General features: G+C 48.7%; 1 protein-coding gene across 2 annotated transcripts in view; it reads left to right on the plus strand.

The window, feature by feature from the left end:
* Gpr55 (G protein-coupled receptor 55) overlaps nt 1-7,682 on the plus strand; it is a 44,937-nt gene extending 37,255 nt beyond the window's left edge. For both annotated transcript variants that reach the window (XM_076914877.1, XM_076914876.1), the window contains exon 2: nt 5,371-7,682. In XM_076914877.1, coding sequence (XP_076770992.1) covers nt 5,379-6,320 — 942 coding nt within the window. In that variant the 5' untranslated portion in view covers nt 5,371-5,378 and the 3' untranslated portion in view covers nt 6,321-7,682. The remainder of the gene's footprint in view (nt 1-5,370) is intronic.
* Nucleotides 7,683-14,819: the final 7,137 nt, after the last annotated feature.

A 14,819-nucleotide genomic window follows, 5' to 3' on the forward strand; every position in this document is an offset into this window, starting at 1 on the left:
ACTGTTTCTGACTTGAAGGAACTCAGTCCCGACAATATTATCTGTAGATTGTTGTAGGCTTGGGTTGGCTGGAACAGAAGGTGCCTAGTTCTGCCTTAGGTTGAGTCTGGACTGGTCTTTATTATTATAGCTTTGTCTTTTCTAAAGATGTCTGTTTTTTCTTTTTCCCAGAGTACAGCTAGGCCTTCTTATCTCATTCCTGTGATGACCCAGATTTCCAAAAAAAAAAAAAAAAAAAACAGATTTGTTTTTATTTTATGTGTTTGAGAGCTTGCTGCTTGTGTATTTGCACCACAGGCCAGAAGAGGGCGTCAGATCCCCCAGGGGAGTTATAGATCATTGTGACTCTCCATGTGGGTGCTAAAAAGTGAGCTCTGGTCCTCTGTGAAAGTAGTGGGTGCTTTTAACCACTGAGCCATCACTTCAGCTCCCTTTGAAGACTCTTTAAAAGATGCTTCCCCTCGACCCTCAGAGGGAATTGAGAATATTAATATTTCAGACCTCTAATAACTCTGCCATTAGCTGGAAGAAACTTTTTCAATTTCTGGTTGCTTTATGCCTGTCTGTAGAGAGCATCTTCTGGCTTCAGAGATCACCTTCTGAGAGATCACCTTCTGAGAAGACTCTATTTGATGCCTTTCAGGAATTTAAACAGACCCTTTAAGGTAGTTTTGCTGAGGATGCCAACAGCTGACTCATGTCTCTCTCTCTGTCTCTCTGTTTCTGTCTCTCTGTCTCTGTATCTCTCTGTCTCTCTGTCTGTCTCTGTCTCTCTCTCTCTCTCTGTCTCTCTGTCTCTCTCTCTCTCTCTCTCTCTCTCTCTCTGTGTGTGTGTGTGTAGACTTATCCCAGCAGCTTAGATCATCACTTTTGACCAGACCAATTTTCTCTTGCTGTCTGTTGGTTCTCTCTTCCTTCCCTCCCTTCTTCCCTTCTGTCTTAGTTAGGATTTTATTGTTGTGAAGAGACACCATGACTATATAACTCTTATGAAGGAAAACATTTAATTGAGACTGGCTTACAGTTCATTATCATCATGGTGGGAAGCATGGTGGCATGCAGGCAGACATGGTGCTGGAGAAGGAGCTGAGAGTTCTACATCTGAACCTACAGGCAACAGGAAGAGAGAGTGAACCTCTAGGCCTGGCTTGAGCTTCTGAAACCTCAAAGCCCACCCCCAATAAGGCAAAGCCCACCCCTAGTGACATATTTCCCCCAACAAGGTCACACCTACTCCAAAAAGGCCACACCTCCTGATAATGTCATTTCCTGTGGGCCTGTGGGGGCCATTTTGATTCAAACCACCACAGCTTTTAACCTTCTTTTCCTTTTGCTGGTGGTCTCACTGTGCTATACAATTCAATCTTGAACTCCTGAGCTCAAATGGTCCTCCTGCCTCTACTCCCAAGTGTTGAGATTATAAGTGTGTCCTACCATAGCCAGCTCGTGCACAAGTGTTTGTGTGTGTGAATGCGCGAGTGCTTGTGTGTGTGTGTGTGTGTGTGTGTGTATGTGCGCGTGCATACATGCTGATAAACATATGTGTAGGCCCTAGGTCAGTGTCAAGTGTCTTTTCTCAAGCTTTCTCTACCTTTATGTTTTGAGACAATGTCTGTCACGGAAACAGAAGCTCATGGCTACAGATTGGCTGGCCAATGAGTTTCAGGGATCCAGCTGGGGTTACAGGAACATATCATTATTTTGGGCTTTTTTGGTAGGTTCTGAGAATCTGAACCTTGCTTGTGTGGCATCCAAATACAATAGCCAGACACACCAAAGTTTACCTGGTGGCTTCCAAGTCAGACTAGCTATTTCTGAGATTGGCTTGGGGCACTCTGCCTATTGTGTCAGGAGGAAGCAGCCTGTCATCTTGCATTTCGTTTAAGTCTCCTGCAGGTGGTCTCTTCCATCCATCCTACCCTTAGCAGAGTTACATGGGAGATCTGAGTTTGAGACCCTTGCCAGAGGTTCCTTGACACAGCCCACAGGGGTCTTGTCTTAGTTGAGGTTACTATTGCCGTGATGAAACACCATAACCAAAAGCAACTTGGGGAAGAAAGGGGTTATTTCACTCACACTTCCATATAATGTGTTGTTCATTGTTGAAGTAGTGAGTTCCTGTTCTGACTTCCGGTGATGATGAACAGCAATATGGAAGTATAAGGTCCTGGAGGCAGGAGCTGATACAGAAGCCATGGAGGGGTGCTGCTTACTGGCTTGCTCCCCATGGCTTGCTTATCTTGCTTTCTTATAGAACCCAGGACCACCATTCCAGGGATGGCACCACCCACAATAGGCTAGGCCTTTCCCCATCAATCACTAATTAAGAAAATGCCCTATAGCTGGATCTTATGGAGGCATTTTCTCAATTGAAGGTCTCTTCTCTTAGAATAATTTAGCTTGTATCAAGTTGACATAAAACTAGCTAGCACAGGTCTAAAGTACTTGTCATAGGAGAGGTGCTTTCCTGTGTCTCTGTGACTTGAGCCTAAGAAAAGCTCACACATAGGAAAGTACAGACTTGTAGGAAGCCATCTGGATCACGTGGTGTACCTTACTTGTTTAACAGATAACACTCAATAAAGGGTCTGTCTGTTTATAAATATGTCCATTGTATAGTTTTTCCTCCTTTTAAATAGGAGTTACAAAGAGTTTGGGAATGATATTCCACTTAGGATCTTTAAAGTACCTAAAAGTGGGGCAGCAGTCAAGGGGTAAAGTGGGTGCAAACATGAGGATCTGAGTTCAAATCCCAGGCACATAAAAGTTGGGCACAGTAGCATATGCATGTAGCCCCACTGGGCAGTGAGCTCCAGATTCAGTGAGAGATTCTGTCTCAGAAAACAAACAAAGGGGCAAAAAGGTGGAGCATGACAAAGAAGGACCGTGATACCAACCGATCTCTGTCTCCACACATGCGCACACCTCTGCCGCTCCCCACTCAAGTATATCCAAATCTTTTCTTCTCACGTGCTCCCTAGGAAGCTGTAAGCAATGAGAAACAGCTAAGGAATGGGAATTCTCTGGGCGGTGGTGACATAGCAAAGAAATAAGCCACAAGATGTGGGATATGGAATTCGTTGTTACCCAGGAAGACACTTGGAAACCTAAATGTTTGTTACTAAGCATCTGGTCAAATGAGTGACGTTCCATCCACACAGTGAATGCAGGGTGGCTACTAGAGAGAACTGAGTTACGTATACTCCTGAGGAACAATTGCTAAGAAGCATTGGTCACTGAAAGAGCAGGGGACAGAACTGTAGGTATAGTTTTTTTTTTTATTTCAAATATACCATAGTTATGTATAAGTTTATAAAAATATGATTATAACTAGAAACTCCTAGAGAATATCTGCAAGCAGCTGTCCTGCATGGTTAGCTCTGGACAGCACAACCGAGGCCCTAGGGTAGAGAGGCGACATGTGCTTTTGTATTCTTTGGATATTTTATTGAATGCCTAAATTGCTTTTTTAGGTTTAAAAATATCCAGTATAATAGCATAAGCTTAAAGCAGCACCCGACCACGGGTACAGGGTCTCTGTCTGGTGGCAGGCTGTGTTGACACCCCTTCTCTGCTTCTTGGGATTTCTCTCTTAGAGTGTGAAGGAGGGACAAAAAGAGAGATGGAGGAGGCCTTGGCTGTACCTGTTCCCAGGTGCCTAGTGTTGAGGTGGTTAGAGAAGGGGCCAGGTGGAAACTGCCTCTAAATGAAGGGGCCATGTGTGCTGATGAAGACTGCCACCCAATGTCTAGGGCCTGGCGTGTTAGCAGCTTGTCCTTGTTTGAGGGAAGTAGAAGAAAGGGGGAGAGAGAGAGAGAGAGAGAGAGAGAGAGAGAGAGAGAGAGAGAGAGAGAAAGAAGGAGGAGGAAGATGAAGAGGAGGAGGAGGAAGAGGAGGAAGAGGAGAAAAAGGAGGAGGAAGAGGAGGAAAGGCTGGCATTAGGTCCTAATTCATCGTTTTTCTAGACGTCTAGCTCTGGAGTCTGGAGGCATGGGCTGATTATTTTTTTAGTCTGTTCCAGGCACCCATTCCTTTATACTGAACCCCACAATGACAATCTTACCCTTCTAAAGTGGCCAGACTCATTAGCCAGACCTGTTCAGAGCCTGCCCAAGGCCCTGCCCCTGGGAAGGCACACCTCCAGCCCTGGTCCTCCTGTCCTTGTCCTCTAAAGGCCGTTCTTTATCCTAGACTGACCTCAGTCTCCCACTTCGTTCCCTCTGGGAATGTCCCTTCTTCCATGAAGACTCATTTTCTGCCTGGATTTCTCTTCAAGGGCAGCAGAGGCTCCAGACTTCATCCCAAGCCACCCAGAAAGAACCCAGGCATGGATCTGGTTGCTTTTAATTGCCACAGACAGGCCACACACCCTCCCTTGACCCAGTGGACAAATCAGTTCCTGTGTCCAGGGCGGAATGTGATGAGCTGGTCAGGATATTCCCTGCAGTCAGGGGTGGAGTCAACTACCAAAAAAAAAAAAAAATCAACATCAAAAAAAGTGGGTGAAGGAGCTAGAGGGTCCCATGCTTAAAGAGGAACTGTAGCCTCTAAACAACGCCTGAAACCCAGATCTGGCTGCACCCCAGCACTTTCCCTTTCCTTCCTTTTCCTCCTCTTCCCTCCTCCTCTTCCTCCCTGCCCTCTCCTCCTGTTTGTGTTGCTAGAGACCCAACCAGAGGTACTGTATGTGCTAGGCGGGTGCTCCATCCCCTCTCAGTACTTCTCCCCCCACCCCCCGCCCCCTGCCAGTTTCTGGATGACAGGTTCACACCACAGACGCACACCTCCAGGCCTGGCAGTTTTCAATGGTGTGAAATTCTGTCTTCGCTTAAACCAGTATGATTCAGGGTTTGTGTTGTTATTCCTTTCCATAAGAGCTCCGATTTTAGAAAAGGAGAGAGGCTTATGCACAGAAAGTCCAATTTTTGTAGGTGTGTGTGTGTGTGTGTGTGTGTGTGTGTGTGTGTGTGACAGCGCGAGCGCACGTGCTGGTCAAAGGTTGAAGGCAGGTGTCTTCCTCAGTCACCTTCAGTTTATATACTGAGGTGGGATCTCTCTCTTGAAATTTAGCTACTCTACCAGCTTGTTGCAGGGATCTCGGTCTCCCCCTCCTCCCATGCAGCAGTATTATGAGTGAACCACTATGCCCATCCAGCATCCAGAATGCATGTGGGTTCTGGAGGTCTAAGCTCCAGTCCCCGTACTTGCATGGCCTCATCCCCAAGCCATCTTCCCAGCCCCTCGTTCTCTGCCCACTGCTTGCAATACACTAAGCATGGGTTGGTAAGTGTTCCTCATTCTCTGCCAAGTTGAGCCTTCATCAGCTCAAGGGAGTGAGAGGAACTCTCTCATCTACTGTTGGTGTTTCAGGCAAGAACATGAGCCGGCCAGAGAGTGACAACTGCTCGTTCAATTCCGTGGATAAGCTGACCAGTACCTTGCAGCTGGCAGTCCACATCCCCACCTTCTTCCTCGGCCTGGTCCTCAACCTACTGGCCATCCGAGGCTTTAGTGCCTTCCTGAAGAAGAGGCAACTGGAATACATCGCCACTTCTATCTACATGATCAACCTGGCTGTCTTCGACTTACTGCTTGTGCTCTCCCTCCCGTTCAAGATGGTCCTGCCGCAAGTGGAGTCCCCCTCGCTGGCCTTCTGCACTCTGGTGGAGTGCCTCTACTTTATCAGTATGTACGGGAGTGTCTTCACCATCTGCTTCATCAGCCTGGACAGGTTCCTGGCCCTCCAGTACCCGATCCTGGTCAGCCACATCCGGTCCCCCAGAAAAATCTTTGGTATCTGCTGCATCATCTGGATGCTGGTGTGGATCGGAAGCATCCCCATCTATACTTTCCACAGGGAAGTGGAGAAATATAAGTGCTTCCACAACATGTCTGATGGCACCTGGAGTGCCAGGGTCTTCTTCCCCCTGGAGATCTTTGGCTTCCTCCTTCCCATGGGCATCATGGGCTTCTGCTCATATAGGAGCATTCACATTCTACTGCACTGTCCAGACCACCGACTGAGAGCCTGCATCTGGACCATTGCTACCAACCTTATCATCTTTGTGGTCTCCTTTCTCCCAGTGCACTTGGGCTTCTTCCTGCAGTATCTGGTGAGGAACCGCTTTATCTTGGATTGCAGAGTGAAGCAGGGCATCAGCTTGTTCCTGCAGCTGTCTCTGTGTTTCTCCAACATCAACTGCTGCCTTGATGTTTTCTGCTACTACTTTGTCATCAAAGAATTTCGCATGGGCATCAAGACCCAGCGGCCTCCCGCAGTCCAGCTGGTCCAGCAGGATACCATGGTCTCCAGGGGTTAAGGGAAGGTACCCATTTCAAGGGAAGGAAATCAGAGTCCCAGATTCTCATAAACACCATCCTGGACTTGCCTTTTGACACTCACTGAGTACCATCTTTGTTCTTTATACTCCTACGACCTTTTCACATCACCTGGATGGGCGACAGATGTCACGCTTTTTGAGTTTGCTAAAGAACCAGGTGAAAGTCTTCATTTCTAAGTCTAAAATGTATGAAGCAGAAGAACCGAAAAACAAAATGTAGCTTGAAAAGTCTGTTTCTCAGCTTTCCTGTCTTTCCATTCTGTTGGAGAGTCTAGAACGGAAAAGAAAGGACTGGGAATCTAGACTGTTTTTGTGGAGATTCAGAGCTAGGGGAAGAAATATGCCTTCAAGATGGAGAAAGCTTGTACTTTTTTTCCAGTCTGCTCTGAAGTTCTCTTGGCAACGACCTCACAGAAATGGGGACAAAGAGGGCTTTTTAAGGGCTGAGAAGAATTAGGTGGAGGGAGGGGGCTGTTTGAAGCAGGTCGTGGGGAAACAGGAGATAGGACAAAGCCAATGGGGACAGAGTGGAAAGGGGCAGAGAGGCAAGGGAGTAGAGTGTACCCCGGGAAGGAAAGAGACAGGCTAGAGTTGGAACTGGATGCCTCCTTTCCTGTTGCATCTGGTAGCAACGCTGTCCTAGGACTAAGCAAGATTCACCCTAAAAAGAGAGCTCTTTTGAAGGAGACCAGCCTTCTAACTTGGACAGCCTGGGAAGGAGGTCATTACACCAGTAAAAAGAGAACGACGAGAAAGACTTGGTCTTAACTTGGTTCAGCCATAGCAGAATGAAGAAGTTGTCCTTATTGGGCCTGGTTGGGCAGCTGGCATGGGTGATAGTATCTAGGAAGCTGGCCAGGGATTGGGGGTTGGGGGAGGGCTATCTTCACAAACAGCATAAAGGCCTGGATTTGAGGAAGGTGGTGAGGGGCTCACCAGTTCCTGGAGGGAAATGACAGGCAGCTGAATCAGCGTGAGAGCCTTCATCGGCTCCTCCTCTGGCTCTGGCTCTGGCTCTGGCTCTGGCTCTGGCTCTGGCTCCGGAGCTCCCAGTGACAGCTGAAAGCTTCACTTGCGGTGACTCAGCTGTTCCAGAGAGTGAAATGATTAGAAGGATAAAAAGTGGGGTGTTTTTGCAAGACGGAAGGAGTGGGATGGGAAGAATCCCATGAGACTTCACGTGCTTTAGGAAGAAAAGCTAACACTAGGTAGATCCTCCAGGGTAAGAGGCTACGGGTGGGCTGATCATGTGGGGAGTGTAGGAGAAGATGGAGCTGTAGCTAGAACCTGGGAGCTGCCCACAGAGCAGAAGACAGAGGTGAAGCAAGATGTCGGGGAAAGGAGGAGCGGAAAGAGGAGGGAGGGAGGGAGGGAAAGATGGAGGGAGAGAAAGATGGAGGAAGGGGAAGAGGAGGGGGAAGAAGAGGAGGGGCAGGAGGAAGGCAGATGGGCAGGAAGGGTTGAGACATGGAGGGTGATAGGAAAGGTGAGTAGGGAGGGTGGAGGGAGGGCAGCTTCCTCCTGAAAGTCTATAGCTTCCACTCCACTGGAAACTATTGAAGGGTAGGCACTTCCAGGCCATGGTGGCTGTGGCAGTATTCAATGTAGAGCCATCTGTGGGCCAAGGAAGGAATATTTAAGAAGAGAGTTAAGGACCTTGGCAGCAGCTGTAGGGAAGTGAGGGTACCAGGACAGAGCCCCACCTCAGGGCTGGGCCTCCAGGAACCCATTGGTGACGATTCAGGCCTATGCAGACCCAGAAATGAGGCTCCCAGCCTTGGATGCAGTTCTGTCCCATAGCTGTCTTGGACAGAAGTAACACCCATGACACCAAGCTATACAGCTGCTTTAGGTTCATTCATGTGTGGGTAGGTCTTGGGACCACCTCCTCTGTGTTCTCTCCCTGTAAGGAGCCGTTCACCCATCCAGCAGAGTCAAGTGGTCCCCTCCATGCGCGAGTGTGTCTGCCAGGCAAGATTCCCCCAGAGCAAAGGCTTTTGTAGGTTGAATACCCACCATCCCCATCGATGACCAGAGCTAAAACCTGGTGTGTTTATAGCAGCAGCACTCTATGGTGGAAAGGTCTCTATGTTCCAAGATATCATTACCACAGAGAGCGGGGAATCTAGAGCCATAAACTGGGGAAAGGTAAGGACAGGGTTCCTGGAGGGGTACAGCTGTGTCAGATTGGTGACCCTGGACCAGGAGATGGGGGTGGAGGGAGAACGGGGTTTGAGAACCCACTGATTCATTCCAAAATAGTGAGTTAATGGAGACTTGCCTGGTGTGTGTCACCAGTCCACTGGGTCCTCAAGTGGCAGGTGGCTCAGCAGTACCAGAAATGGGGAGGGTCAGTGTTAGGCTTGAAGTACAGCAGAATGCAGCCAGTGAGTGTGGGAAACCCAGGACTTAGTTGTAGAAAAGGCCCAGATTCGTGTTACTAAAGCCAGTGGGACTAGGAGCTGCTGTTTAGGCATAAATGTGACCTCATTCATACTCAGCCTAGGGAAACCTGACACATTGGCTACACGTCAGGTGTAAGACCTAGCAAAATCAATTGGAAAACCAATTTGATTAACACAATTTACCAAATAAATTCATACAATGTACTGTGACCTTGTCTCAGGCTTTGGTTTCTGGTTCCAGAGAGGAACTAGTCTCTAATGACCCCTGCCAAGGGGTTCAACGGTGTGGCCCTTGGACATCAGATATGATGCTACAGGGGTCCTACCTGTAACAGGTAGGTCACAGGTGGTCATCGCGTGTACAGCTGGTCTTCCCAGTTGGTCAGGGTCCAGACCCTGTGCAGTTTAATGCAGAGTCATGTGCGTGCTTAGTTATCTGTGAAGCCACTGGGTCTCAAAGACCCCACACACTTGGGTTCAGTCCCCTTCAGCCTGTTCTTCCATCTGTTCCACAGTGACACTGACTCTGTATCCATGAGAGGCCCAGTCCAAGAGGCCTGTTGACCACACATCTTCCACTGGTGATGCTTTCTTCTCTGACTAGTTACAGTGTAAATCTATCTTTCTTTACAGGGAACTCCCCCTCATCTACCAGATCCCTTGACAGGTATGGACTAAGTCACCCCCTTTTTCCTAAGTACCTACCAGTTCCAAGGCATGACCTGGACATGATCAGGGACATCCTTGTCCATTAACAGTCATTTTCCCGTTAACCCCAGCTAGCTCATGGCTGGGTCCTATCCCCTTGTCTCCCAGAGGATTTGACTGGAAAACACCTATTTACAAACTGCATTTGGTCAGCTCTGTTACACCTGAGTCCCCTCCCTATAGACCCTTTGAAGTTGGAGTCATTACAGTAACACAGTGGAGATGCCCTGGGCTTCTGAGAACACCCACATAGAAAATTCTACCCTATAGAAAGTTACTGTGAATAACCAGTAATTTCAAAGATGCTTGAAATGACTGTAGGCTCAGTAGCAGCTGCAAGAGACTCAAAAGGATTGGAAAGGACTGGTTTGATATGTCAATGAGGAAAAGACAGCCTGGCATGAAAAGAGTGTTAACCAAGCAGAGGAAGACACACCCCTTCCTAAGGACCCATATGGAGATGCTATCTGCAAGGTCCTCCATGGTCCTCAGAGGGCCAGCTCCATTGGGGACAACATCCTTTTGGAGCAACAGAGTGTCTGACTAAGGGTACTGTGAGGATCCCATTCTGAGGACAGGGAACTGAAAGATTTATAAAAGTGTTGATTTTGAGGTGCATACCCCTGAAACTACTACCATAGTGCCTCTCACTGTCTCAGTTGTGTGTCTTGGTAAGGCCAGGGCAGAGCTACCACAGTCAGTGAAGAGACATGGAGCGTAGTAGAAGTGAACAGAGCAAGTGCCTGTCCCCTCTTCCCTTTGTGAACAGTGCTGGGGAGGTGGGGGGTGGCTTCACCGTGGGCTACAGCAGAAGTGAGGCCTTCAGCCCTTTGATATCTTGCAGAAGAAAGACTAGAAGGTGTCACTTCAAAGGAATGCTTGTGGGAGCAAGCCCCAGCTCACCTTGAGGCCCCAGGCAGTGCCTTTGCTAGGAGCAGTCACCTGAGAAATTACAACCAAAACTTGTCTGCACCGAGTGGGGGTGGGAGGAGGTGGAAGGCAGTGAGAGCATGTTGTACGGCACAGTCTCTCTCTGTCTGTCTGTCTGTCTGTCTGTCTGTCTGTCTGTCTGTCTCTCTCTCTCTCTCTCTTTCCCTCTCTCTCTCCCTCTTCCTCCCCTCCCCCTCCCCGTTCTCCTCCTCCGTCCCTACACACACACACACACACACACACACACACACACACACACACACACACACACACACGGTATTTAGGGTGATTTGAGAAGAGCGACTCACTAAAGAGCCCCCTCTCTTCCAAGGAAGACTTTGGACGGCTCAAACATACTCCTACGTAGCTTGTTCAAGTTGCATCTTGGGAAATGCTCATAGTGAGGATGGCTAGGGCCATTATGCAGGGATGAGCCAGCCCTGACTGAACCCCAGGATCCCAATATGGCTGATTCTCAGAGGCAGCGCCTGTCATGTCACACAGCTGGGTTTGCTTACAGATGGGGGCAAAAGTCCAGGGAGAAGACAGGGTTCCTCTCCTTCCTTCTCCAGTAGAGGGGGCCTGGAAGCCAGGGGCCCTGGGATGGTTAAGGAGAACTATAGATAAGCTTCAGGACAGGGCATATTTGGGGGTGGGGGGACTCCAGTAGCATCTGGTAAATGGACACACACACACACACACACACACACACACACACACACACACCACGAGAGCATATGATAAAGTAATGTTCTGAGACTCCGGGAAGGACCATCCCCAGCAGCAGGAAGCCCCTGCCATACTATTCCACACCTCAGCACCAACTTTTTTTCCCCTGAAGGAGCAGCTGGGGCTTTGCTTTCACTGAAGGTCATGAAGCACAGTCAGTTGCTATAGAGTGGGGCAGGGACAGGTGCCAACACAGAGGCCCTTGGTAGGCTTGCCTGCACCTGCTGGACCAGAGGATGCGAAACCTTTCAGAACCAAGCAGGCAAACGGACTTCTGGCATTCATGAAGGGTGGCATCAGGCCAGCATCCCTTGAGTGTTAAAAACAATTTAACTGCAGAGGCTGGGGTGTCTAAGTCATTTGGACAAACACAGAAGGAGTAGGTGGTTAATAGAGCTTAGAGATGTTCACTCTGCAGAACAGTCAGATATCAGAGGTACAGCCAGGGGCTGATGGAGGGTATGGGGTACAGCTTAAGTGGTAGAAAAACATTTCTCACCATCCTGGACGCTGAATGCCCAAGGTCTAGCCTGGCTCTGTGTCTGGTCCCTCGTGAGAGCTCTTCTTCCTGATTGCAAATGTTTGCCTTTTACTGTGTCCGTATATGGCAGAGAGAAAACAGGTTTTCTGATACCTTCTGATGAGGACAGTCAACTGTCTGGGTCAGACTCCACAGTTAGCATTTTATTTGACCTTAATTGTCCCTTAAGATCCCAGGGTTGGGGTTTCAATACCTGAATTTAAGTGGAAGCATCCAGTCCACAAGCCTTTTACTCTGGGTACTTGAATAGAGCACATGTGTTTTCTCTAGTTCCTCAACTTGAACACACCCAGCTCTGAGTTCAGGACATTTTACAGAGACACGCCAGGCACATTGTCACTGGACTTCCCTCTTGCTCTGGGAATCCTTCGTGGATTCTGGCAAGAGAGGCTCCTCAAGGCCTACAGAGGTGGCTCAGCAATTAAGAGTACTTGCTGCTCTTCCAGAAGACCTGGGTTCCATTCCCAGTGACCACATAGTAGCTCACGGCAGTCTGGAAGTCTAATCTAAGGTGATCTAGTGCCCTCTTCTGGCCTTCTCAGGAACTGCATGATGCAAAGCACCCAGGCACATTATAACAAATAAAATGAAATAAAGAAATAAGAGTGTCCTTATTTGTGAAATATTGGGATGGGAGTTGCAAATTCAGTGCCCAACAGCCAGACCTATGAATGCAGGCTTCCATGTTACACTAGTTCAAGGCTTTCTCCTATAGTTCCCTCACGGCTGCAAGCTGCCCCTCCCACCAGCTTTGCTGTGTCTTCCAGAGTGCTTACACCAAAATCATGCTTTGGAGTCTAGCCACCTTCCCTGAACTACTGCCATGCTTTCTCCTCACAAATCCTGTGACACTTTCTCCATCTAGCCTGGGGCTCTGAAGCCTGGCCTTCCTTCAAGGCAGGGTGAAGCCTGGAGATGTTCAAAGTAGACGATTCTTAGTATCCATCCTTGTAATCATGATCCTGAGGCAGATAATCCATGGTGTCAGGATGACACCGGGAAGCTTCAGTGTCTTCAGTTGAAGTCAACAGGCGTCTGTGCTTCCTGGTAAATGCCACATGGCCACTCTTGAATGGGATAAGAAAGGCAGAGAAGGCTTACAGCTTAGGTACCAGTGGTTCCTGAAGAGGAGAGAAAAGGCTAATTATGAGTCCACATCTGCCCACCATCCTGGCTTTGCTTGAGGCGACTGCAATAGTGCCCCACCACCTTCCAATAGGCTAGAGTTTTCTAAACTTAAAAAAGAATTGCATCAGCAGCTTAAGGAGGACACAGCGCTCTGGGACTTTTAAAAGATGAAAGAGGAGCGACAGTGGGCGGTGAGTCTCAGCTTGCCTGCCCTGTGCTTCTTCAAAGAAGCCCCCTCTCATTTGCCAGTGACACTTGGCTGTGGTGGGTATCCACGGGGATTCTGGGGTCTGTGGTGTGAGCAATAGGACTGTGGAGTTCTGGTCTGAAGCCAGCAGCCCCTCCTGTTGCACACTACAGTCTAGTGTCCCTCTCCCCTGAAGAGAGATCCAGGCTGGAGCCTCAAGGGTGATACCTTCTGACAGCATGGAGAAGACATAATTTGTCCTTCTTCAGGGGTCAGCAAGCAAAGCTGGCCTTCCCATTGAACTCTCTGGGCTAAGGAGGACTGTGGGAATTTTGAATAATTTGGGGACAATCTTCCTGTCTGAAGAACACATAAGGACCCAAGCAATGACTTTTGGCAATATGAATAAGGTAAGGCGTTTTATCATCTAGGTCAGTGAGCAGGTCACACTAGCGACATTGTCATTGTTATTCATGATATTTATGTCTGTGTCTCCTCCTAGGAGCTGATGTCATCAATTCCTGTCCTTACCTGACCTGCTGTGGAAGCTCCTGGGGGCCCCTAACTGTCAATCCTCCAGAGTATCTCCAAGGCCCGCCCACTCCTTTGGCCCAACTCTAAATTCAGAGTTTCTCCTTTCTGACTCCCTCCTTCAGTCCTTCTTACTTAACTGTTCCCTTCTCTCAGCCCTGCCATCCTCCTGCTCTCTGTCACCAGCTTTTAGGAGAGTATTCCTCCTGGTGTTACTTCTTGACCACAGCTGTCCTGGCACCTAGGGCTGTTTCCATGGAAACCAGAAGCAAAGAGGTCATTCCAAAGAAAAACCAAGAGCAGACATCTGTGGAAACAGACCCCATTCCCTCTGCAGTTTAACAAGCGGGCTGCACCAGAGAGATACTGTGCTCGTCCCAAGCTAGGCTGCAGCTGAAATAATCAAGCTCAAGAGGACAGCATGGGGTAGATTTGTAGGGGTGGGGAGGTGGGAAGAGTCCTCAGCAACCAGTGCCATCCGGATGCATGTTACACCGTTAGATATTAGAACCCCTTCCCATGTCCTGCCTTCCCTAAGTTCTCAAGCTTAGCCTTGTTACTTGTCCTTCTGCTGAGACAGAATCTGGAGTGTTAGAGTCCAGGAAACAGAACTCCAAAGACCAAAGTTATGAGAGGCTGAGGGGACTTACACTGTCCCACACTCCCAAAGCTCAAGTCCCCTTGACCTTGTGCTTTCATTATCTGTTCATGTGACAGAATAGACTTGTCACACACCGTGTCCTCCTTCAGTCCCACAGAGAATCATTTACAAACCACTGTCTATTTCATGGCCCGTGAGGCTTTGTCCTGTGCTGTTGTAAATGCTCAAAGCTCATCAGGTTCCCCCTAAAAGCCATGTATGAGTCATCTCAAAATTGTCTACACTCTCTCCTCCCCAACAGGAGTGGGGTGTGCCTTTTTTTGCACCCCACTGAGCTGGTGGGTGGCCATGCACTTGTGACTTTCCCTGCTCTGGTTTTTCCATGTTTGCACGTTTGCAGATCTGTATGCTTTTTCTCCAGTTTCATTTGTCTTCGATAGTTTGTTCAGGAGAACATCCAGATGATTGAGGGAAATGTCCTTTTGCCACACGGGCTCGGACACAGGGCTGGGGAGGCAGATTTCTTTGACTTTGGGTGAGAAACATAGTTAGCCAGTTGTCCCCTTAGGGCTTGACTGTGGAGTGTTATCTCAAGTCCTTCTGTGTAGAGACCCCATAAAGCTGGTGGAGCTGGGGCTGGAAGCTGGCATATAGCAGGACCTTGGCTTTGGAGAACAGTGAGGCTAGACACTTGAGCGTCACCAGCGTCCCTCAAAGT

Source organism: Arvicanthis niloticus, chromosome 17 (assembly GCF_011762505.2).
Source record: "Arvicanthis niloticus isolate mArvNil1 chromosome 17, mArvNil1.pat.X, whole genome shotgun sequence".
NCBI classification, from domain to species: domain Eukaryota; kingdom Metazoa; phylum Chordata; class Mammalia; order Rodentia; family Muridae; genus Arvicanthis; species Arvicanthis niloticus.